Below are 26,893 nucleotides of genomic sequence, written 5' to 3'. Positions count from 1 at the left end.
TATTTGTGCCTCTTTTTAAGTAGGTATTTTGCTGACACAGTAAAAACCCCACTCATCCGCAGGTCAGATTCCTGAAACTGCGCAGTTTCAATTATCCAGAACCCTGGGGGCACACTGGAAGTGACCACTGCCTGGAGGCAAACTGCTGCCCAATGTCCCATGCACTCTCTAACTCAAGAAAAAAACCATCCATGTATCCTTAGAATTCTGAATAGAAGAAGGTAGCAAATTAAAAGGAGGGAAGGCAAAAATAACTTATTAAAGCATGAGGATCTTTTAGGGTATCAGGTACAGAAACAAGTATCTAAACTGGCTCTGTAGGTATTAATGAATTTTTTTAAAACCTAACATTCATTATGAGCACTGAATTCAATTCACCCCGATTTTCACAAAATAGGAAGTAAAACACACTTTAGGAAGATTTTCATCAAAAATGTCTAAAACTTTAAAAAGTGATTTTAGCTATTACAATGATAATTAAAATTTTAATTGTGTGGGAATACTATTATACTATAATAAGAGGACCATATGAACAAAGTTATATTTTAATCCTACCATGTCAGAAAAACATATTCGGGATATGTTTTTTGGGATTTCATACCTTTGGATATTTTTATTTTCAAATGTCAATGGCTAAAAAATTATGATGCCACTGATAATTGGGAAAACCCAAATTAAAATAGTAAGATAGTCTCATCTAACAGACTGGTAAAAACTGAAAAAGTCTGGGATCAGATGTAGGACACTCTCACATACTGCAGGTGAAATGTCAACTAGCATAACTACTTTTGGAAATAAACTAACAAAATTGGAATTGTACATACCCTATGACTCAGCAATTCCACTTCTAGATTCTAGAATCTCCAGCAATGTGTACAAAGTGATCTATACAAACATGTTCTGCATTTATAGTAACAATAAATCATGGTATATCCATATAATACACTATAAATGAAAATGAATGAACTAAAGTTAAATGTATCAACATAGATAAACCTCAGAAACCATAAGGCTGAGTAAAAGGAATTACAGAATATATATCAAATGATACCTTAAGCACACAAAAACACTTTATATATTTATATTGTATCTGTATATTTCCCGATACATATGGTATATATAAAAACATAAAAACATGAAATAGAAGGATACATATAAAATACATAACAGTAGTTGTCTCTTAAAAGATAGGGAGGGGAAGAGGTCTAGGGCTGGGTGACACAGAGGACCTTCAATTTTATCTGTAGCATTCTTTTTTCTTTTTAAATTTCAAAACAGATAAGCTAATTCTGTGAGGTGTGTATTTGTTATATTATTCTCTGCCCTTTTCTATGCTTTTAAAATATTTTTAAAATAAAAAAAATTAAGAAAACAGTTCAGTTTTGTATGTCAGTCTCTCAAGAACTAAAAGTTTTAGTTTTAAAAACCTATCTCTGTTCATTTGGGTAAATCCATTCTGGCTACAGTACATGAAACGAGTACACAGTGTTAAAGTAGCAAAGCTATTTACTAAATCCTGACCTAGACCCTCCACAAGAGGGGTCAGGCAGGACCATTTTCTAAAGGAAAAGGCATATCCTTTCATTAAAGTTTTCTTGTGTCAATTTAACTTCTGTAAAAAAGTAATTCTGTCTAATACAGTTTCTAGTCCCAACTTAACATGTAAACTGTATTTACGGTCTTTTGGTGTTTAAAATTCTAAACACTCTAGAGTCCTGGATTCTCAAATAAGTTTATGAGATCCTTCCCCCACCAGACAGTGTAACACCTAACTTCATGAGCGTGCTAACCAGCTGTTTCAGGAATGCTCCTCTCATTTTCTAGAATGTGGTACCTGTTCCCCTTGTACTTCCCCACCACCCTGCCAGTCTGCCCACCCATGGCCCATGCTCTTCGCTCATAAGGCCCAGGTAGACATGCTTTGGTTAATAACAGGTCTCAACATCACAGTCTTATCCCAACATTCAAGTAACGCGTTTCTACAGTCCAGCTATGTGCGTTCACACTAACTCTATAGGCATCGCCAGCAGATTCAGAAGCAGTCTCCCAACACCAGCTGTGTTCTATCAGAGGTCTTCATGTTGCTTTGCTTTCTATTTTCTGCAACCATATTATGATAGAACTGGCAGCCACAGAATTTACCATCTGCTATGGATACTGAAAGGGGTGTGTATTGTGGGGAGCGGGGATTTACACATGCTGCAAAAAGCAACTTATTTATTCCAAACCAGAGCTGAGCAAAATATGAAGGACGTACCCGTTTACTAAGCAGAAATCCAAACATCTACTTATTTCATCATTTTAGATGAACCCAGAAAAATATCTTGTAACCTTTCTCTCGATCTACCAACAGAGAGAAAGTAGCAAAGATTCCGGGCCTTTTTGGAAGAATGTTGTATCTTTATATCCCACAGAAGCCCCTCACCCATCCTACCCCTTCCTCTCTCCTGCTCACGCAGCTGCATCATTTGTAGAAACTGCTTCTTTTTGTGTGAGAATTGCTTGTGAAGACTTTGCAATAGCAACAGATGTTCTTGGGCCCACGTCACTTAATTACGATGCTCAACGATTCTCTGTAGCTCAAGGCTGGGGTAGAACCCAGGAGCACAAGTGCTGGCTGGTTTAAGGAAGTTGGATCACATTACATCAATTCTAGAGTCTCTATTTTGGCTCTTCATGAAGTGGTGAATTGGCGGGAGGTTAGCCTTGCTGGTTTTGAAAGCTCTTCATATTAGAAGCCCTGGCTGTTTTCCAGAACTCTTCCTTGAGGCTCATCCAGGCAGATACCTGGCTTCTGAAACTAAACCAGCATTTCAAAGCATTGGCAGACTGATTTGCGGAGGAAAGTCTTTCCAGTGTGTACTGGTAAGAGGGGACTCTCCCCGACCAAAATGGGCAGCTCTGTTCTTTCTGCCTCGCATATCATCCAACTGCTGTTTGTACTAAAATGTCTGCTTAACGGGGCTCAGCAGAAGTACAGATAACTGTAGGCACTAAGATATCTTTATATTTTGCTGTGTGTATATTTTATGCAAGAAAACCCCCAATATTCTGAATTGTGTCTAACTTCCACTAACATAAACATTCATTTTTATCTCCATGACGCACAGATGCAACAAAGAGTTGCCAGCCTACAGAAAGGCCAGTTTGGAGCCCAAGAAATACACACATGCACTGCATACACAGGACAACAACAGAGTAGGCAATCTACACAAAGACAACTACCGTACAGTTGACTGAATTAGACTTCTAAGCAGGCATCTACTGTAATAACTGAATGCCTTTATTTCCTTCCTCCAAGTATTGAACAAATTATTCATACAGGTGCTATGTTAAGCAGAGAAAATACAGTGGGGAACATAATAGGCAATGTGCTCTCACAAAACTTATGATCAACCAAGAAAGACCAACAATGAAACAAGCAATTTATAAGAACACTTGCCATAATGAGAGAAGTACTGCACTACAGGAACACACAGCAGAGGCTACAACATTAAGTCTGAAAAGGTCTCAACCGCACACCATTTTTTACTTATTTGTCTTGAACTTCATTCCTTTTATGTCCAGTTACAATATTTAAAAGTTTAAACAGGCATAGCATCAGAATTGTGCATATTTACCTGCTTTAGAATATTTGGTGATGCCGTTTGAGGACCATCAAATCATTTTTAGTAAAAATCAACAATTCTATTGTTCCACCTATGTAAGTTTGGCTAGAACTCAGCTGTGCTTATCCTTAAAGAACACAATAAATTAAATCATTCCCACTAGAATGGAATTCTTTTCACTCTCCTTCTCTTTTGGTAGTGTTCTTTCTTCCAATTCAAAGTTCTTTCCCTCCAATTTTCACAGGCAATAAAGTAGTAGCTGTCCCCTAAAGCTGTCTTACAGCATTCTCCAAATTCTAGGTATTGTGTGTTAGATGGAAACACATGTCATCAGAACAGAGATCCTTGCTCTTTGTTTCTGGATAGATTGCTGTTAATAAGAGACTCATTTTCACTTTCAAACTGCTAAGTAATTACTTTTTCTCTGGCACAACCACTTGCCACTCTGTTCTAAAGAAACTGCATGTATGTGAATGTATTATGCATGAACAGTCAGCATAATGGATGCATATCTTGCTCTTTAAAGTGGCTTCTTTACTGATTTTTTTAAAATAAAATACTTTGGGACCTTCACCTCTGAAATTTACAAAAGATGAAGAAATTTTAACAATAGACAACTGAGCCAAGATGCAAACAGTATCATCTATCTTGCTTCTTGAAACCTAAGTCTTGGAAAGTGTCTGTCTCATTCCCTTTTCATTCATTGTTCCTGGCAAGCTGACAGAACCGCCTGATGCAGTGTTACAGTAGCTCACCCAAACGACTTCTAATCAGCCACTTAAACATTTATTCATTTCAAAACTCAATCTCGGAACATAGAATTAAACATAAATACTTACTGTTCAAAGGCAGACATTCTTCTATTCTACAGATTTCCTTCTTTTTATGCACACTCCACACTGCCCCCACCACTCTGAGAAATGTGAAAGCTATTCCATTAAAAGCTCAAAAAAGCTCTGCCCACCCCCATGTAGGAAAAAAACCACAAACAACTATGACAAAGATCCTGAATGATTCATAAGAGAATGCCCTTCAATTGTAGAAGCATGACTAACACATTTAAATATGATGATTGCTTCACAAGCAGAGTAAAACTTCATTTGGTTGACTTCAAAATATACAGTCCTCTATTTTTCTTTACCCCAAAAATAATTTGGAAGGGTTGTTGACTTCAATGTGATAGGCCTTCTCACTTTTTAACATATTGTTGATAATGCTATTTAGAAACTAGGCAAAAAATAAGTAGCACCCTTTCCATAATCTCCACCTATCTCGATGTCTAAAAAAAAAACAAAACTGAAGCTTTTACACTTTAATCCAACCCAGACATCTTACATGTACCCTATATAATATTTTGATAATGAATTTTGGTTATTAAAATGTGATAAGTGCATAAGAAATATACAGATGTTTCATTACAAAGAGGCGACAATTCTGCTTGTGAGAGAAAGAAGACTGTGAAAAAAAGTAAGTGACATTTAAGCCAAGCATTAAGAGACAAGAGTTAGTCACATGGAATTGAGTAGGAACCTTGTCTTTTTGTTCTTTTCCCATCCCACCAAACTCTAAGCGTTCACTTATATGTACAATTTATCACAGTTATTTGTCAACTTGCCTGTGTCCCTCATTAGAGTAGTTTTATTCTAGAGTGGGACCTTCGTATATTTTTCTTTATATCCCAGTACTCAGAAGGCATTCAGCAAAAAGTTTTCCTTATCAACTCAGATCCTGATTCCATCCTCAAAGACACTGATAAAAACCACAAAATGATCAGCATTATATTGTTCTTAACAAGGGAGAACTGCAAAGGAAAAGATCATTAAAACATTGGCCCACCCTCCCAAATCTCCTACTCTTACCCTTGGAATGCATTATGTCAGAATCTATACACACGTGCACGCGCACACACACACACACACGCACACACACAGGCACATGCACGCGAGAATTTTTCTGATGTAAGATTGATTTGATATTTAACTTTCAGTTTTTAAACACAAAGCGATAGATGATGAAGACAAACGATCCAGAAAAGTATTGAGTCTGATAATTTGCTGTGGAAAATTCATGGGCTAACAATAAAAAATTAAGAATAAAACCAAGACCTTTGTGGAAAAAGTCAATTAGATCCCCTAGGTTTACCTGCTTCAAAATGAGTATTTTTGGTCAGAATACCCTGTCTGAGTCCAGACTCTGTTAAGCCCTGAGGTCCTGCTTTCTGTGAGATAGAGCTGGCACAGGGTTGTTGGAGCATCAGATTAGGGAGATAAGGGAATGTACATGACCCACAGTCGCTTCTTAAAAAACCAGTCTCTTAAGCAACTGCCTGTTCGGAGGAAATTCATGTCCTACCGCTTGTCTCAACAGAGGAGATTCTAAACAGGGCATAAAAAGATCTACCCAAAGGGATCACACCCACTGTCTCTTCCCATTGATAAGGTTCATGACTTGACAACAAAGATGGTTAGACTTAATGTGGACACACAGAAGGAAAAAACTTGCCATTTATTTTTCTGGTCGCTTACACTTCTGCAAAATTTCCCCACATCAAATTAACTATGGCAAAAGACTCTTACTTTAGATTCCTATCCTTGACTGATTTAACTGAACTCGTTTGGGGTCACGAGGTAAGAATGGCCATGAATATTTGCTGATGTGGACTGGACAAAGCTGACACAGCCAGGCACAAGAGAGTGCTTTGCCAGAGAAAATGGTGTTCTCCATTTACCACCTCCAGAACTAAAGCTGCTTTTACTCATTCTGTGCTGTATTAAAAAGGCTTTTATTATAGGCTTCCCTCCTTTGTAATACAGCCCCCCTTTCGGGGAAAAATCTGCAGTAATAAGCCTACTAGTCTTTTAACACAAGATAAACAGAGTGCGGTAAACTTAAAACCATCCTATTTTGTTTTACCCAACCACACAGCATTCCATATTGCTTTCATTCCTTTTCTTCCCATTTCTGTTAATAGTTATTTTTAAAGAGTAAGTACAGAAGCAGGTCAATACAGATGTTACAAAAGTATCAGGACATACTCTGTGTAGAGAAACATGTGAACAGGTAATGGGCTAAAGTAATTTTTAATCCTTCTTTTGCCAAATGCATCTTACCTACAATTCACTTGTATAACAGATGGTTCGCATAAAAACTCACTGCAGAAAGTGACTCGCAGTTAAACAACCATCATCATCACTAATAATGGATGTTTATAGAACATCTACTATTTTTAGGGCAATGCTAGGTCTACAAGTAAGCAAGGATTAAAGAAGGATAAGAAAAAACAAAAAATTTATTCTTTTTCCTCTTATGTTATTCACGTTCTTCTATATCCTTCTTTCTTCATCAAATGAAGACACTTGTTTGCTTTCCCCCCTGCTATCTTCCAGGTTAAATCAAAGAGTTCTCCTGAATTAACCCTTCCAACTTGTTTTGCTCTTCCCCCCTTGGACCAGGAACATATATGGAAGAGACTCAATTGACTGATAACGTCTTGGCTCCTTCTCCTAGAGCTGGAAGATGGTTGGGTATCTTAGGGAAAAAGGCTCAAGCTATCTGGCATAAGCTTCACCCATTAGCTTTGCTTTAAAATTATGGGACATCAGGGACCCAGGATCTAATCATATACTCCCCACCTGTTGGCATCCTCGGGACATCTGTGATTTTGTGTGGTTATGATGTTAGAATTAGAAATCTTGTCAAACTGTTTTCTGTGACCTCCTTACCATATTAGAGACACATGTACCAGCCACCTTCTATCACAGATATTCTCATCACCCCACCTACCATTCCCTGAATTGCCTAGTGAAAGGAAGGGAAGATACTTAAAATTTCAAATATAAATAAATTTTTAAATAAAATTTTTATTTCAAAAATAAACCAGATTTATTTACAAATGAGCAAAGAAGCATGAAACGTGGGTGAAAAATAACGATCTAAAAATCTATTATAATGTGCTTTGAACTAGAGGACTTACCATTAATACCACCACACCAACATCTATATAGGTGGCAAATTAATACGAGTAAAAAAGTTAAATATGATTCTTAAGAGTTCAATAAATACCCACAAACATGCCACAAGTTTTACAAATATTTAGCTCACTGCCAATTTTCACTACAGCTCTTACTCTGAAATTTTAAAGACAAGGTTGCATAATTTACTGCAATGATGAGTACCTTCTTTAATAACCACGAAGGACCTGTCTTATTAATTTTCCACCATGGATGTTATGCTTTGAAATATCTGGTCTATCAAACAAATTTCTAAAAATAGAAATTTTAAATTTTTAAAATAAATTTCATTTATATCTAAATAACAATAATGGACAGTTCCCCCTCTCTCTCCTTTTCATTTTCTACTCAGTCCCTCTACTTTTTTTAGCCTTCCCTTCTGTATGTCCCTTCCCTAAACTTATAGGGAAAAAAAGATATATGTTAAAAAAACATTCATGAATCTTAAATGGATATGTCCAGAGACATAAAGGTAAGTAGAATTTAATTATTTAACCGTTAAAAAATAAAACTCCCAGAGCCCAGGAAAATATTCACCACACTTCACCATCTTCACATTGGGTGTTTTTCAACTTCCAATAGATTATTCATATACTTAGAGGAAGCAAACATACAAAGGGTTTATGGAAGCATTTGAGCTAAACACCAATGACTAATTCCAAAGAGTTCTCTCCAGATCTAATATGTCTCAACCCAAAAGGTAAATGTCTCAGGCCTTCAATTCCATCACCAGAATCCCAATCTGACCGCTGGAAAAAGTACAATTCTTGGGGGCTTGAGTTGCTTGGCTTGGTGCCTTGCTGCACATTTAGCCGTGTAGTTAATCTCCCAGAGCAGCGCCCACTGTGGCATGCCTGCTATTCTTTACCATCTGGAGCCTGGAGTTGATATTAGCCTGAACCACACATGCAGGAGAAAAGAAATTAAAAAAACAACTCTCATTCGCATTTAACTGAAATTGGTGGCAGAACAATGCACCATGCTGTCTAGGCTTTTACACATGTAAGAGAGGAAAGAAAGGGTAAAGTACAAACCTTCTCCTTTGTCTTCTGGTTCTCTGCTCTGAGGTCTTCATATTCACCTATTGCTAAAAGAAAAAAAGGAAAGCAATGTTATAATGCTATCAAAAGTTTACTATGGGAAAACCTGGGAACCCAACTAACCCCTATTGTCTATTTACAAGGTTCTGGGTGGGGTGGAGAAGAGGCCACAGAAGAAGGGCTCCTGCTTTTAAGAATAAGGAAGAAGAAGAGACCAGAGCAGATGTGAGCCCACGGAGCCGAATTTCAGTTCTCCTGGGTTATTAGGAAGACCTATGAGCCATAAGTGCCTATGACAAGTCACTTCTCATCTCTGCTGTTCAGCACTTGTGAAAGGAGACGGTTTGGTGTCCCTGAAGTTCCTTCCAGCAACATCAGTCTGTGGTGCTGTAATCACAGGTTTATTTAAGACTGGCCTCCAGAAAATAAACTCAATGTCACATATCTGCTTTATCCACAGGGGAAAGTTTCTGCTATGAGCGTTCAGCTAAGAACAACTATTGTCAGGCACTGCAAGATCATCAACCACCAAGCCGTGACCAGATCCCAGCCAGATTCATTTCACTAAATTAGAAAAATATGTGAATTGTCTGGAACTATTTCCAGCTATGTGGGAAAAGCAGCAGTTTTCTACTTAAAATCCTCCACTGCCAGAAAAGCAAGCTGAACTCCCACATTCATCTCTTAGCCAAAGCACCATTTTTAGATAGCCTCACAGTTGAGACTGTGCCATTTAGAGTGTATTGTGGGAAGAAAGGGACTGATTTAGGACTAATGATGGAACAGAATGTCTAAGGTGGACCCAGCAGAACCACTGCCCACTCCCTGACCAGCATTTTGACTGGCACCAGAGAGCCAGGCAATAATCAACTTTGGATTTTTATACTTTTACTTTTAAAAAATTTCATTGGGATTTATCTACAAAAAGCTAAGTTTTTCTTTAGGAAAAAAAAAAAAAAAGACAAACAGAGCTTCCTATTTCTATGAAGAACCTGAAGATATTAATTAAAAATCTGAAACCAGTGGTTTCAAGAACATTCCAGATAATCTGGTCATTAATTCTAAAGTGTATGATTCTAACCACTGGAGCAGAGAATACCACCAAAACAATTCAGATGGTAAAGTATATGCTGTTCCTTTCAACAGTGATCTGAAGGGTTTAGAATAGTTACTATGATGACCGGACCGAACTCTTAAAATCCAATTCAAATAAACAAGTATTTATGAGACTATACCATCAATGGCCCGAAGTTTTATCAGCACTTCATAACCATCTAAATAAGAATTAATGGACATTTTATTGAAGCCACACTCAAAAAAGAATCTTTGAAAATTAGATAGCCCATAAGATAGCTAAATGTATACATGTAAAGATACAGCCCTTTTAAAAATAATTAGTTTCAACAGAAAAGATTTGATTGATCACAGAATGAAGCCCTCTGCACACCAGCTCCTTATCAGCCTCCATCAGACAAACCCCCAACCAATGAGTATGAACTAAATTGTCCCCAGTTCTGAAAATTCAATAAAATGTCCCTTCCCCTCCTTTTTCTAACAAAAAGAAACATGAACTAAGAGATTCTAAAAATATGCACTTACATCATTAGGTAGTCTATGGTCATGGTCCCAAATCTTATTACTATATCTAATATTGTTTCAAAAAATAAATATTTTATTGAGAGACTCTGCTTTAGTTTACTTGACATTTAAAAGTATCTTTAGATAAAGTTGAAAAATCAAAATTGATTTACCACTCTATTCCTGATGACCTACTTTACAGACATACAAAAAAAAAAGACAGTAAGAAATTTTTTTTTCTATTTAAAGCATCAGATAACGGCTATGAAGGCCTTTTAAAAATACCGATACTGTTCTTCCATTATAATGCCAACAGAATCCAGGCGAAACACTGTAGACTCCCAATTACTGGGTCTTTATGAAAAGCATTAATTATGAACCCTTTACCTATCATATCTTAATGGAAACCACAGAAAATATGCTTTCCGTTACTGTAAGCAACTTAAAAAAACAAAAAAAAAATGAAGCCAAGTACAGGGAAAGGAGAGGAAAAGTATGGGAAGAATTCAACCATTTGGTAGTGGGAAGGGACAGTTGGGGAATTGGGCATAAACGAAAAATATTTACTTATATTTTTATTTCTTTGAATTTAAAAAAACCAAGCTTACTGCCCTAAACAATATTCACATACGCATATACCATAGTGAAAACATGTGTAACCGCATCTTTAGCAAAACTGGTAAAAACTATAATGACCTATGTTATTCAGCTACTTCTTTTTTGGCAATGCCAAAGGGTCACAGAGAAAGCCTTATTGTTTCACAACTGGCTCACAGTTTCAAAAATTTTTAACATGAGCTGTGCAACTCAAGTGATTTGATGAGAGAGATCCTACAAATTTTGAATTACTCAATAAAAAAAGAAGAAATGATTTTGACCAATTCTCTGTCATGTGAAAGACATCTGCAGCTTGGGAAGACTTCATCCCTTGCATTTACAGATACAGCATATTTCACTATACTGTAAAGTCACACAGCACAGCAATTTAAAAGTGCAGCCCAATCACTTAACTTAGCCAGGTACCTTGAGCAAACTGGTTACTCTGCGTCTCAGATTCGTCATCTGGAAAATAGGAATAATAACTGTACATCTCTCATAGTGTTCTTATTAAGAGTAGGTGAGGGGCTTCCCTGGTGGCGCAGTGGTTGAGAATCTGCCTGCCAACGCAGGGGACATGGGTTCGAGCCCTGGACTGGGAAGATCCCACATGCTGCGGAGCAGCTGGGCCCGTGAGCCACAATTACTGAGCCTGCGCGTCTGGAGCCTGTGCTCCACAGCAAGAGAGGCCGCGATAGTGAGAGGCCTGCGCACCGCGATGAAGAGTGGCCCCCGCTTGCCACAACTAGAGAAAGCCCTTGCACAGAAACGAAGACCCGACACAGCCATAAATAAAAAAATAAAAAAATAAAAATTAAAAAAAAAAAGAGTAGGTGAGCTAACATGCAACAAGAGTGCTTAGGCATATTTAATGTTGAATACATGTTAAACAAAGCTTATCATTACTGATACAGCAAGGTATGTCAAATCTGTGAGTATGACAAGAGATTAGGCTGCTCCCTAATGCCTTCGGTCTCAGGCTTACTTCGGTGATACATGGCCTGAAAGATGGCAGAGCAGAAAATCTCTGAAATCCTAAGTACTACTACCTTCCACCAAAGAAAAGGAGGAGAGAGGGGGGTTAAAGATCAACTGTAGTTTGTTGTAGTAAAAAAAAAAAAAGGTGGCAAAGAAGTGGAAGCATGTCTGAAGCTGTACTTTTCAATCCTGGCTGCACATTAGAATCACCAGGGGAGCTTTTAAATCCTACAGCTCTCTAGCCTCCTCTCCACTCACTCCCAACCCAAGATTCTGATTTAACTAGGTGGACCTTGGACATCCGTATTTCTTTAAGACGTAAGCACCCCAGGTGATTTTAATGTGCAGCCAAAGAGGGGACTCACTACATAGGAGTACAGAATGGAAGAAAAAGGAAAATGTGGAGAAAACAAGGAGAATGTCAGGCAAAGCATGTGCTTCAAGAATCATGCTGGTTCTATATTCTAACCTGCTAATGCCAAGAAAGAGAATTTTCTTTACAAGCTGCAAACCATGACATAGCCATCCCAGGAAGCAGCTGAGGAGACTTAGTTGTTTGAGAAACATGACAACTAAAGTTCAGAATTACAGGCCAATAACAGCTCTGGCTACGGTGAGCAACAATCAGCTTGCCTGGGCCTTCTCCAGTTTCAGCATTTTAGAGTCCCGTGCCCCTGGAGACCTCTCAGACCCAGGAAGCCTAACCACCCTACCCTAGCATTAGCTCCAGATCAGTATTTCCAACCAACACCGTCTAGACCTGCACTGTCAAATATGGTAGCCACTAGCCACATGTGGCTACTTACACTTACATTAATTAAAATTAAATAACATTTAAAATTCAGCTCTTCCGCTGCTCTGACCACATTTCAAGTGCTCAATAGCTACGTGTGGCTAGTGGCTACCACTGTGGACAGTGGACACAGAACACTTCCATCACAGCTGAAAGTTCTACTGAACAGCACAGTTCTGGACATCTCTGTCCACATACCTTACAAGCACCTCAAACTCAACATGTTAGAAAGTGAACTCATCAATTCCATTTCACCCAAACCTCTTACTTCCTGTATACAGGACCATCATCTACCAAGTTCTCAAGCTAGTACCTCAGGATCACCCTTGATTCCCCACTTTCCCCCACCACCAAAGGATCATCAACTGCTCAGATCTCAAAATGTCTCTCCAATCTGCCCTTCCTCTATTGCCAGTATCTCTGCCCTATTTCTGACCCTCAATAATAGCAAAACCCTCTCATCTAGACTCTAGCTTCACTCTATGCCAAGTTCATTCTTTACAAGGTAGATACTAGTTAGCATTGTAACAAAGAAGCCTGGTTATTTCATTCTCTTGTTTAAAAGCCACCAAAGATGTTAGCTTCACAACCTGGGAATCCCACTCTCCTCTCCTCTCCCCAGTCAGAGACCACACTCACTCCATCACACCCAAAGTCCCAATGCTTCCCTAAACCCTCTAAGACCTTTCATACCCAAGTGTCTTTACAAATATTTTCCCCTCTGCCTGCAAGGTCTTCCCTTCCCCATCTTCCCTACCTCCTCCTTTTCAATGCAGTTCAACTGTCATTTCTTCTAAGAAACTCTCCCCATATAACAGGGGCAAAAATCAGCATTTATATTTCTAATATACTACCAAAATACACTGTTCATAGATCTCTTTTGGAGCATCTACATGCAACATTATAAGTGGGAACACAGGTCTGAACACAGGTCTGTTTTCTTGTCTTTTCTGAACACAGGTCTGTTTTCTTGTCTTTTCTCCCACTCAATTCCTTGCTATATACCTTACACTCAGCAGAATACAAAGCACAGAGTCTATGCCTATGTTGAATGAATGAGTGGTTCATATAAATCTGTGATGTAGAGCAATTAAGCCAAATATTAACATCTCCCCTTTAAAAGTGAAGACACAAATGCATAGAAAAGTCAGATCCCACAGTAAGGAATGGTGGAAGCAGAACCAGTCTACTGATCCTAAAGGCCATCCATGTCAAAACCATTTATGAGCACTACTGTGTGCGGTGTGCTAAAGCACTAGACCAGAAATGACCCTCTAGGTTGAAGACTATGTCTTTATGCATCCAGATGCCCTCTTCTAGCACAATGCCTGACATATAGGCACTTGATAAATGGGTGTTAAATTCAGGAAGGAGGAAGAATGGATCTAGGTCTTCACATGAACAAATCATGAAAGAGCACATACTTTCCTCCCCATATTAAAAGGGCCTCTTAAATCATATGTTACAACAAGATACTTAATAAAAATGAAGCTTTAAATAGCCATCAAATATAACCAGAAAAACACTGCCTCATGAGGTCTTCTAATGTATATTCTCATCCACTGAGTTTACATCTTTGAGGCTCACGGAGCCTTGAAACATCTCTTACTAATGGGGTATGAGGCCATAAGTCATAACAGATAATGTTCAATTAGGACATTATTCACTTCTGCACACATCCCAATAGGTCCTGCTCTTAAAGCCAGAATAGAAAGAGAAGTCGTTTATACCTCAGTTATTAATTAAAGCATTAGAAAAGCCAGGGAAACACTGCTGGAAAATCTGATCAAAAAACAAAGGTGAGGGCTTCCCTGGTGGCGCAGTGGTTGAGAATCTGCCTGCTAATGCAGGGGACACGGGTTCGAGCCCTGGTCTGGGAAGATCCCACATGCCACGGAGCAGCTGGGCCCGTGAGCCACAACTACTGAGCCTGCGCGTCTGGAGCCTGTGCCCCGCAGCGGGAGGGGCCGCGATAGTGAAAGGCCCGCGCACCGCGATGAAGAGCGGTCCCCGCAACGCGATGAGGAGTGGCCCCCACTTGCCGTAACCAGAGAAAGCCCTCGCACGAACCGAAGACCCAACACAGCCAAAAATAAATAAATAAATAAATAAATAAAGGGAAAATAATTTGATCCTATGAATTAATTTAAAAAAAAACAAAGGTGAGAGATTTCATATCTAAAAAGAAATTATAGCAAACCTGAAATTCACTCTTTACCTGATAGAACACACAGTACAGTGTTAATGATTTAATGATGCTTAAGAAGTAATCTCAACAAACTATATTAATGACTTCAAGGTAACCAACAGAAAGGAAGGAAACTGAGAACTTTAAAATACGTATACGTATATAAGTCTGGTTTCTGGTCTGGCATGTAAGGAGCTTGTAAGCCGACACTCTGGTCCTCACAACAACAAAAAAAGCTGAACAAACTGAAAATCAACAACTCTTCTTGGATCCAGGACAGGACTGAAGTCACAGGGCAAATCACTACTCCAAAAATTAGAGATACACTCAGACAGATACCGAGAATCACAACTTATTGGAGCAGAAGCCAAGGTGCAGAAACACCCTCATGTGCCAAGATAGGAAAAAAAATCTAAACTGTAATTAACAAATTGCTAGAGGCTCAGTTCCAACAAGTTTGAGAGTTAAAAACTTCAGGCGTGGGCCGATCTTAAGAAGCCCCGACACTTTTTTGAGTTTTAACTCCAGGAGCACTACCAGGTCCTCACAGTGAATACTGAGAAAATTTCCCTATTGTTTCTGGCAGGGGAGGGGAAAAGTAGCCATCACGAAATATGCCCAGAGCATTCTGTTCTTTATAACAAGATCTTCCCTCAAGAGAAATTATTTTATTAGAGCCTAACAGATTAAAGGCAAGGTAATAACCAACTCCAGCACCTTGTAGCCTTCTTGTCTCACGGACAGGGAAAACTGGAACTGAGAAGCACTCGTTAAAGTCACAGCTCTGGGGCACAGGCTCACTTAAAGACCAAGACCCTATCACAGGACTATTCCCTTCCCCCATACCCAACCACTACATGAATGTTTATAGCAGTTTTATTCCTAACTGCCAAAACTTGGAAGCAACCGTGATGTGCACCAACAAGTGAATGGATAAACTAACAATGGTACATCTATACAATGGAGTATTATTCAGTGATAAAGAGAAACAAATGAGCTGTCAAGCACAAAAGACATGTAGGAAGCCTAAATGCATATTGCTACATGCAAGAAGCCAATCTAAAAATGCTACACTCTGTGTACAATTACAACTATATAACATTATGGAAAAAAACAAAACTACGGAAGCAGTAAAAAGATCAGTAGTTGCCAGGAGTTCCAGGGTAAGGTGAGAGGGATGAACAGGTAGAACAGAGGAAATTTTTGGAGCAGTGAAATTATTCTGTTTGATAATGTAATGATGGGTACATGTCATACATCTGTCAAAATCCATGGAATGTACAACACAAAGAATAAACCCTAATGTAAACTATGGACTTTAGTTAACAATAGTGTATCAATATTGGCTTATCAATTCTAAGACCTGTACCACACTAATGCAAGATGATAATAATAAGGGAAAACGGGGGCGGGGGGGTGGGGGGAGATGAGGGAATTCTCTGTACCTTCTGCTCAATTTTTCTGTCATCTAAAACTGCTCCTCAAAGCCGTATTTAAAACAAATAATATATATATATATATATATACATGTGTGTATGTATATATACATACATATATATTGAGATATATATATATATATATATATATCATCTCAATCTCAGAATCATACCCTGATTTGTGCCATAGAGGATTTCAGATAGAATCAAGTGACTAAAAGGATCCTAATATAGTACTGTTCACTGCACCAAACAAAAATTTCAGAACTCGTGTTTTAAAGTTTACAATGCTTAGATACATCAATAAAAAATAAATGAAATAGAATGCTTAACCAACATGGGAAGAAGAGAAAAAAGCAGTGTTCCTTCTACATTTTAAAGCAAAGCTTGGCTGTGTTAACTGCTCTACAGAATAAAATCTACAGCACAACAAAGTTTAAAATATACATACTTTTTGGATCTAACACTTCTGAGAATTTTTCCTACAGCTGCACTTACAGAGATATATGTGTACAAAGGATGTAAGCAGCATTACTGTTTTGAATAAATTTTGGTTTTATAAACTTTAGATTCATAGCAAAACTACACACATAGTAGAACTCCCATATATCCTACACCCAGTTTCTCCTATTATTAACATCTTACATTAGTATGGTACATTTATTTCAATTAATGGACCAATATTGACACATTATTACAAACTAAAGTCCATACATTACCTTATTTCCTTAGTTTTTACCTAATGTTTTGTTTTTGTTCCAGTATCCCATCCAGATACCACATTATATTTAGTCGTCATGTCTCCTTAGACATCTCTAGGCTGTGACAAGTTTCTCAGACTTTCCTTGTTTTTGATAACTTTGAGGAGCACTGATCAGATATTTTGTAAAATGTTCCCCAACCTGGGATGGTTTCCTCGTGATGAGACTGGGGCTATAGGTTTTTAGGGGAGGACCACAGAGGTGCAGTGCCATTTCATCATCTCACATCAAAGGTACACACTATCAACATGACTTAAATCCCTATTGAAGTTGACCTAGATCACCTGACTGAGGTAATGTCTGCCAGGTTTCTCCACTTTAAAGTTACTATTTACCCCCCTTTGGAAGGAAGTCACTACGCACACCCCACACTTACAGAGCAGGGCACTATGCTCCACGGCCCTTGGAGCGGGAGGATACATAAATTATTTGGAACTGTTCTGCATGGAAGATGTGTCTCTTCTCATTTATTTATATCAGTATGGACTCATGAATATTTATTTTATACTTTGGGTTATAATCCAGTATTTTGTTGTTCAAATTGTTCCATCTTTGGCCACTGGAAGTTCTTTCAGTTGGTTCTTATATCTCTTTGACATATCCCCAGCATTGTGGGCTCATTTTTTTGAGCACTTCCTTACTTTCTAGTAACTACAAGATACTCCAGGCTCATCTTGTATATATCCTGCCCCAGTCACTCCAGCCCTACAATCAGCCATTTCTCCCAGGAGCCCTGTTCCTTTTACTGGAGAATGGTATTACAAGCCATGTTCTGGAGCTAGATGTGCTCACTGTTACTGGTACACCTAGGCTCTCAGCTGAAAGAGCAAGGAAATAAATGTCTGTATACTAACCCAATACATATATACACATCTGTAAATATTTCTATATGTAACCATCGGTATCTATATTAAGCTAAACATGAGTTCATACTGATGTCTCCAACTCTTCTCTATTGCCAGAAGCATTATTTTTAATTAAAAAAAAAATAGAAATACAGAAGTTTGTTTTCCAGAGGACATTAACTACACTGTGGGAGATCCATACATGGACCATTATGCAATCAATTTTTAAAGGTTTAACTCTATATGTACTGGTATGAATTCTATAATATATATTAATGACAAATATATATGTACATACAAACACAATTTCCAGAAGGAAATACAACAAAAGGTTAACAGTAGATAACTTTGAGAAATGGAAATGGGGTTAGAACATGCATTATCAACGGGTCACCCTCAAAGAGGAAAAAAATATTAGATATGACAACGGCTTGTAGCTCTCCAAAGGATCACAGTACACAAAAAGATGCAGAGTGTATCTGCGGTATTAAAATTTCATGGGGAGGGGAAGTGATTAGGGGAAAAAATGTCTAAAAAGACTCCTTTGGGGAGTATAATGAAATAAAGATTGAGAAATAATGAGTTAGAAGGAACAGGTAATTGTACTTTTTATTCCATATGCTTTTTTTCTTCTGTGAGCATATGTTTATTTTTTAATTTAATTTTTTAAAAAAACAGAAGTAAGACTGATCTACCTAATGGCAGTGTTAGGTGAATAGTGAAATTCTGACTAGAAGTTGTAGTTCCTCAGGCCATGCTGAATGTCCATCTCACAGAGGGTCACCCCAACCGGGGACTCTTTGGCAGTGGCTCACCAACTTTAGGAAAGTGCATTTTTAATACTCTGGTTTACAAAAATCATATGGCCCACAAAGCCTAAAATACTTATCTCCGCCATCTACAGAAAAAGTCTGCTGACCCCTGATCTCCACTATATTAGCTTAAATTTTTTTTGGTATGTTCATACAGTGGAATACTACTCAGCAATGCAAACAAACGAACTATAACTACATGCAACAATATTGATAAATCCCACACACATAATGAGTGAAAGAGGACTGAAGCAAATAATACACACTGTATGATTCCGTTTATGTAAATTTCAGAAACTTGCAAAACTTATCTTCGGTGGCATTGGATATCTTTGGGAAGAGGAAGGTGATAGTGATTGGAGGGGTTATGAAGGGGCTTCTGGAAATGTTCTGATTTAAGCGTTGTTAGAAACATACTTGCTTTTTAAAAACAATTCACTGAGATGTTCATTTGTATCCTGTGCAGTTTTCTCAATCCATGTAATACTTTGTTCTAAAAGCAAAAAATTTTAAATATAAATCTTACAAAAATGTAACCAGATGAAGAAATATAAATTTACCAGCCTTTTCAGAGGTAACTAAGTAAGTACATATGTACCCTGGCTGTTCAGATACAGTTGGTCCCTAGACCACACTTGGAAAATAGCGGTGTAAAGCCAAGTTTGCACCTGACACCAAGGCAACCATTTAGTCCCAAACGGCTTTCTACTGACTGACTTTGTATGGACCCGAGAGTGACAATGCTTCAGCTTTTCCAGATGAATAGGGTCATTGTGGTAGACAACAGTTTCAGACCCTTTTGTCAAAATAATGCTCTAGCTACTTTCTAGCCTGGAAGCCAAGGGAACACTGGAAGCCTCTTTTAATTACTAACTCTGTTCTAAGAATAAACTTAATTTCCATGTGTACCTTAAGCACTAGCTCAATAATCTTGAAGAAAATGATACCAACTCTCAAGATGAAAGAAGGTTACCTTGCTTTAAAAAGAATTATCTTACCATTTTAAATAGTGTCAGTCCAAGAATAGTCCATAACTTTTATTTGTTTGTTGTTGTTGTTTTGGTCTTACATTAGAACATCCTTTTTGCTAAGTGGCAATCATTCTCTTCAAACCTTCCTCAACAAGATCCAAATGACATAGCATTATGACGATGACAGTTTAGTGGACATCTGCTGTTTGTGTCTTCCTAGCCCGCATACCCCTCTGGTAGTGGCACACCATTCTTTTTTGGACTACTCCAATCCACTGGTCTTTGTGGAGGCTGCCAATCAAGGTGCCCTGCCCTTCCCTGGCCAAAGGACTTTAAACACATGACCCAAATGAGGCCAGTTAGACACTCTACCACCATCTCTAAACTAGGAACTCCTCACCAGCAGGGACAAGGTTTTTTCCATCTCTATATCTCTGAGGCCTAGCACAGTGCCTGGCTATGAATATTCAATGCATGTGGGCTGAATGAAATACAAAGAAAATCATGTACCTTAAACAAATGCTGAGCTAAGTCTATCATTTCCCAACAGAATTCTGAACATTGTATTATGTTTTGTAAGGAAAATGTCCACTTTCGTAAGCTAGGAAATATGCATTGGAAATAGTATCGCAAGTTGCCATTTCTCAGTGCATTAAAGATGTCAATCAGTCCAATAAAATAAAGCCACAAAAAAGACAAAAGGAGAATTACCTCATTGCCTCAACATCTGCTTGAACATAAGCAATCGCACACTGGCTAATTTTTTTTAAAGGGACATAATATAACTTTCTAGAAAGACATAATATAGCTAATTATACCATTCACTAGAAGGGAACATACAATGTTTTGAAGTAATTCAGAAGTGGGTGTGATTTATAAGACATAGAGCTTAGGGAATGTTAAGTATAAATTAGAGATTGTTCATATTATGACAGACTCCGTCATTACATTTCACAACTTTTGTCAAAAGCAACCTTATTCACCACACCACTAAAGACTTCACATTAGGGAAGGCTGCTGTCAGCTTTGCCATTTAGAGTTGATGGCAACCTTCTTTCTGAACACCCTCCTGTGGAATGGGTTCAAATTTTAGACTTAAAATACACTAGGGAAGAAATGATATGATGAAACCTAAATGACCAATAAACATGTAAAAAGATTTCAAACCTCACTAATAACCAGGTCAAACAAATTTTTTAAAGGTACCATTTTTGTTCATCAGATTGGCAAAAATTAAGCAACCTGTCAGGCTGTCAAATTAGTAAAGACTGCTGTTGGTCACTGTTGAGCAATGCATGGGAAAATGGACACTTCTGGGGGGAATGTGAACTGATACAGCCATCTGGGGAGGGGGGCACTTTTGCAATGCCTAGCAAAACTTTATATGTATATGCCCTCTAAGCCAACAATTCCATTTCTAAGAATCTATCCTAGAAAAACAAATTTTAATTGTACAAACTGATTTGTATGATTATTTGATTAATGACTGTCTACTAGACAATAAACTTGTCTGTCTGGTTCACCATCTCTTCCCCCAGTGCCCAGGACATGGGCCTCACTTATGACAGGTACCTGGTATTTGTCAAAGGAGTAAATGAATAGGTTTACTCAGCCTAAAAAAAGAAAAACAGAGTATTTAATCGATAATGGTTCTTCTTGTTCACATTAAATAGTAGTGGAATTATTCACAATGTTAACAGGCTGTAAAAAGTACTGTCTACTTTTAAAAATAAATCACACACACTGGCTTACAAAATTGATCATAATATTGGTAAAAGCCCAAACACCTAGTTGCCAGGTTTTCCACTTCAAATCCCTAGCTTCCCAGTTAGTTCCGTAGGTTAAACAGCAATTAAATACTCTTGAAATAAGTCACTTGCTATCACAGTCTATGATCCACTGACAAATGCCCCTATTTTGAAACGTATAAAAATTACACCATGGGCTGATAAAAACCCCAACACCTGTGTAACCAGACTCAATATCCTAAAAAAAAAAAGTATACTCTTTAAGAAACACAAATTTCAAAGTCTAACTGTTCTATTGCCTTTAACATGCCCAAAATTGAGGAAATATATCCTCTAAAAATACTAATGCATGGATTTGTTTGTTTTCCAACATAACTGGAGAACCAGAAACTTAAGAATCGTCCGTTTTTCTCAAGTCTCACATCCAACACAGAGACAGAGATGTGTTCCAAAATCAAATATAAATAACTTGTGGATTATCTGCACTGTTAAATTATCCTTGAAATTATATACAGCATGAAAAGAAGTGAAATTTTAAATTTTAACATTATTTAAAAACTGACCATCCATCAAAAGATCTGGTATCTACTGACAGATATTACCAATAATGAAAGCTCCAACAGTCTAGAATATGAATTAAGAGTCTTTATGTTGGGTGAGGGGGGTAGTGTTATTAGGAATAAAATACTAATAAAATCCAGCCCTTCACTAAAACACTTGAGAAATTCCACAGAAAGGCATGTTGCCCACCCACTAGATTCACTGATTCTTGTGACTTTATGACCTTAGACTAACCTAGGATGGGAGTTGACGGTACTGGGAAGGCAAAGGCCATTAATATTTATCCAGCACTTTCTAGATGCTAGATAGCACAGAGGAATAATGTGTTCTGTCCATTTTCGAGGTTAAATATTGATAATTTCCCCAAGGTCACACAGTTACTAAACAGTCACGTTGAGATTTGTTCTCAGGAGTGTGGACTCCAGAGGGATCAAAATACCCTTATGAATGGTATGTTTGTGGTCTCAAGGAGCAACAGGTCACAGTACTGGACAGACCTCATAAAATCATCTGCTTTAGCTCTTGCGCCGAGTCAGGTGAGGCTTGATTAACCATAAGACCCACGGAAGGGAGCAGACTCTTCCAAGTTCACAGAGCTGGTGAGTTAAGTCAAGGGAAGTGAAAGAGCTGGGATTAAACACCAGGATTAGCCACAGAGCGGGGTCCCTTCCACTATACGGCCATGTAAGCAAGTTATTCAGAAAAACATATGTTCTACACATTTTTACTTCCTAAATCTGCATGGTTCCTCTCTTTCTTGACCCATATTCTCAGGCCACCTTTGGTCAGGGTAATAATAATTTTAAATTTAAAAAGTGTTAGGTTCACATATGATCTTAATTTGGCTTTGTTCAGAAGTGTGGTTAAGTGATGAAAATCACTGACTAAAACAGTTCTTTATTAAGAGATTAAAACAGTTCTTTATCTAGTTACCAGGCAATGTAGAAATGCATGTACATGGCTTTCCTGCGAACCAGAGCCAAGTCCTAATTCAAGAAGCCCCGCACAGGCAGGGTGTTGCCTCACTGACAAATAAATTGCTAAAAATGGGAAGCAATAAAACATACCGTGGCCTGCAAATCCTCGCTGCTAAGGAAAGAGGAACTAGGCCAAACCAGAATGAAAAGCTCGGAAAGGCTGTCAAGCAGCGCCGCAGGCGCCAACGTGCAAGGGGGGGCCAAGGCCAGGGAGCGAGGCCGGCAGAGCTGCCTAAACCGCCGCCTCTCCAAAATAATCAGCCCCACTCGCTTCCCCCGCGTGTACGGTGGTACCGTGGGACCTTGTCCCCGCCAAATCCTTGGCCCTTCCCTTCAACCCCCATGGCCAGCTAAAGCGACCAACGGGTAGCGCTCCCCGCCCTGCCGGGCACGACACTCCCAGGCACAAGCAAAGCACGTTACCCTCCGCCCCGAGCTCGCCAAAGCGCTCGGGGCGCGAAGAATGCTTCTCCACGGGTGACGGAGCTACTGGGGGTGACTACGACGGCCGCAACCCCTCCCGCCCAGCTTCCACCACCGCCAAGCCAGCGCCCTGGAGCCGTCCCCACCCATGGGCCGCGGCTGCCCGCACCTGGCGGCCACACGCCCGCCTACCTTGCTCCTTCAGACTGGAGATGAGCTGCAGCTGCTTCTCCTCGTCCGAGCTGTTCATTTTGGCAGGTGGGGCCGGGAATAAAAAGAAAGGAGGGAGAGGCGAGGGGTACAGTGGGGGGAGGGGGGAAGAAAAAGCAAGATGCCGGTGGCTTGCGGCTTCACTACCCGGAAGTTGGATTTGCTCCCGCTCCTCCTCCTCCTGGCGCGGAGCGCGCGGGTGAGATCATCCCCACGCACCTACTCAGCGGCCTTGGCTGCTTCACCTGCAGGCAGGCGGAGGGGCGGGGACAGGCCGGTAGCCCGGGGGCAGGAGGTGGGGACGTCGGAAGCACCCGCTGTGGCACCTGGGCCCGCAACCCGTGCCTAGCCTGCGGCCGCCGCTGTGCCTCAGCTTCCTCCGCGGAGGCCGGCGCCGCAGGATGCGCAGGGGGAGGGCGTGCGGAGCTGCGCGAGTTCGCTGTGGCTACCTCCTGCATCCTCTTCTCCTCCTCCACCCCGCCGCGGACACCCGGACGCGCGTTCCGGAGAAAACCTGCCCTGGGTCTGCAGCGTCTACGAGAACCCCACTTTGAACGCTGTCAAGAGCCTCTCTCCACGAGCGAGATGTAATTAGCAATAAACACCCAGGATTCTTCCCCAATTCTCGTACAGTGGACTCTGGGGGCGGTGTGGGGAAACCTAGGTGCAAGCAAGGCCAGGCTCTGTGTTAGTATGTTTTGCACCTTGATAAGCATACAGATACTGAAACAGGCCGGCCTGGTAAGTTCCAAGGAGGGCGTGGTAGTCAGCTGGCTTCCTCCAGCAACACCGGTTTGAGAAACGGTCGAAACTGGGCCCTGCAGCACGTGGATCGCCAGGCCTCACGGATCATCTGGTTTGCGGTGGAAAGATGATCTCTTCAGGGTAGAGGCCACTGCAGTCCAAATACCTAAGGTCACACATCTCCCTGGCAGCAGAGCCTGGTGAAGTGAAGCCCAGCATTTGTCAAGCTTCACTGCCTTCTAGGCTGTTTAAACCCAGCTCTGGGTTACAGCCTGACAAGAAGAGGGGCGGCAGACCTTCCAGATTTCAAAATGGCTCTCCCCAACCCCCCAGTTGCCAGTCTTTGGTCAAGTCTCCTGACCTCTTTCAACTTCATCTAAAAAATGGGAATAATACTAATACCTACTCTCCCGGAAAAGCTGTTAAGTGTTGAACAAGGAGAGAAAGATACACAAAACACCATATCCAGAATCTGACGTATAATAGATGTTCTTTTTTAAAAAAAATTTAAGGTTACAGCTCTGTGAAAAAGGGGTTGTGGATGCTAATTATAAGCTAAAATGGGCACAGTTCTTTTACACTAATCATTAAGCATACAAAATAAATCCAAACTGAATTAGGCTTACTGCACATCTTGTTTTTTCTCACTGCCTCAAAGGTCTTAGCGTGGGTTCTACACGAGCACAGTGCTTCTGCTCATTCCTCACTTGCTATTTTATGTAAATGCCCAACTCCATTTACTGAGTAGGTCTCCATGATGAATGGGGAAGAGGAGCTAGAATATAGGTAGGTGCTGCAACTAGTATCTGTCTGATATTCCTACTAAATTCTAATTCAAAACAAACTGAAAAAAAATGGTAGCACTGCTTTCTCATCTTCTAAAAAGGCAATATAATATTTTAGCATGAGTGATTTAGTGGTAGAGTGATCTAAAAAGGCAGCATAGTGTTTTTAAATAGAGTGAATTAAAATTTTGAAACTTTAAAAATAATTTTGGTATGGGGTCTTATTTTTTTATTTTTATTTTTTATAAATTTATTTATTTATATCTGGCTGCGTTGGGTCTTCATTGCTGCGCGCGGGCTTTCTCTAGTTGCGGCAAGCAGGGGCTACTCTTCGTTGAGGTGCGCAGGCTTCTCTTGCCATGGCTTCTCTTGTTGCAGAGCAGGGGCTCTAGGCGCGAGGGCTTCATTAGTAGTGGCACGCAGGCTCAGTAGTTGTGGCTCGCAGGCTCTAGAGCACAGGCTCAGTAGTTGTGGCGGACAGGCTTAGTTGCTCCACGGCATGTGGGATCTTCCCGGACCAAGGATTGAACCAGTGTCCCCTGCACTGGCAGGAGGATTCTTAACCACTGCACCACCAGGGAAGCCCTGGGGTCTTATTATTCAGTCCTTTCCCTAGTTTTTCTTAAGATAGTTTAAGACAGTTGGAGATCCAGCTGCCAAGAAAAATAACCAAATGGCCTTTGCCTTAAGATTACCTGAGATGGTATCTTAATCCTCAGAGTTTAAAGGCGGCCCAGGAAACATGAGAAATTCAGACTCAACTACATGAAAATATGAATGATATGTGCTGCTACCAGGTATTTTGTATAAAGAGAAATCATTTCCAGAAAAAAAAAATCAAGAGATTTGAGTAACAAATCATGGCCATCTAGCTTTCATACTGCAGCCAGGAAGCCTGTTATAACTGATCAGTCACTCTGACTGCTGGATAATGCCAGAGTCCTCCTCCACAACTAAATAATCAAATATTTTCTCCTATGAAACCAAATACCAGCAGAGTGCCTGTTAAATATTTGGGTTAGTTCACAAGGTTCCACTTTTTAAATGGCCGATTTAATTGTCTACTCCCATTATATAGTAATTTAGGTATCACTTTTGGAGTTTAAGAATGAGTTAATCAATTATCAAATCTATAATCAAATTGAGTGCTTTGGTCCCACACGGAATCTGCAGCCCCTTGAAATTAATCCTGTTTACCTTCCTTGAAATTAAAATAGCCTCCTGAAATACAGTATGGTGTTATCTTGAGGGCATGGGATGAATTATTAGGATGGCTATTAGAGTCAATTATAGGGATTCAGATCTCCCATTACACCATGGTTTATTTATATGATATGAATATTAATGGAAAGGATAGAAGTGATAATAATTAGTTTTTGTTCTATTTAATAATGCACATAGGGATTTATGTTGCAGGCATCACAATGGATTCATTAACCTCCATATAACATGTAATTTAAAACCTTTAAAATGTGTCTATACATATGCATATACGGACAGAGACAGGGGAAGGAGAGACTTTTTAAAAATGAGTTGAAAGGATATGTACCAAACTCAGGATAATGGCTGCTTCTAAGGGTAGAAAGTAGAGGAAGAGGCCCAAGGGGTGAGGAGTGGAGTGGGAGAGAGCAGTGATCAAAGGATTTTCTCTTTAATGTTTGTTTGTGTTTCCAGGAATTTAATGTAAAATCACATTATTGATGTAGTCTTTTGAGGTATATAGACAAATAAGACTGGAATACAATAGAAAATGAAGGTTCATTTCCTCTGATCCACTAATTCCATATTAGGGAATCTACCCTAAAAGGCTTTACTATAATGTTAATTA

The 26,893-nt window shown here is 39.5% G+C and overlaps 1 protein-coding gene across 6 annotated transcripts in view; it reads right to left on the bottom strand.

The window, feature by feature from the left end:
* Window positions 1-23,908, bottom strand: part of SHTN1 (shootin 1) — a 102,948-nt gene extending 79,040 nt beyond the window's left edge. Inside the window, exons 1-2 of one of the 6 annotated variants that reach the window (XM_057530762.1) lie at window positions 23,519-23,908; window positions 8,653-8,705 (exon numbers count right to left, since the gene is read on the bottom strand). In XM_057530762.1, coding sequence (XP_057386745.1) covers window positions 8,653-8,693 — 41 coding nt within the window. In that variant the 5' untranslated portion in view covers window positions 8,694-8,705; window positions 23,519-23,908. Of the gene's footprint in view, window positions 1-4,447; window positions 4,530-8,652; window positions 8,706-23,326; window positions 23,343-23,518 lie in introns of those variants that run through there. The other 5 variants (XM_007173162.3, XM_007173160.3, XM_057530763.1 and 2 more) reach the window with 5 other exon arrangements.
* Between the last annotated feature and the right edge of the window lie 2,985 nt (window positions 23,909-26,893).

This window comes from Balaenoptera acutorostrata, chromosome 16 (assembly GCF_949987535.1).
Source record: "Balaenoptera acutorostrata chromosome 16, mBalAcu1.1, whole genome shotgun sequence".
NCBI lineage: Eukaryota > Metazoa > Chordata > Mammalia > Artiodactyla > Balaenopteridae > Balaenoptera > Balaenoptera acutorostrata.
Note: the sequence above shows the minus strand (reverse complement) of the source record. Positions and strands in the feature narration are given on the sequence as shown.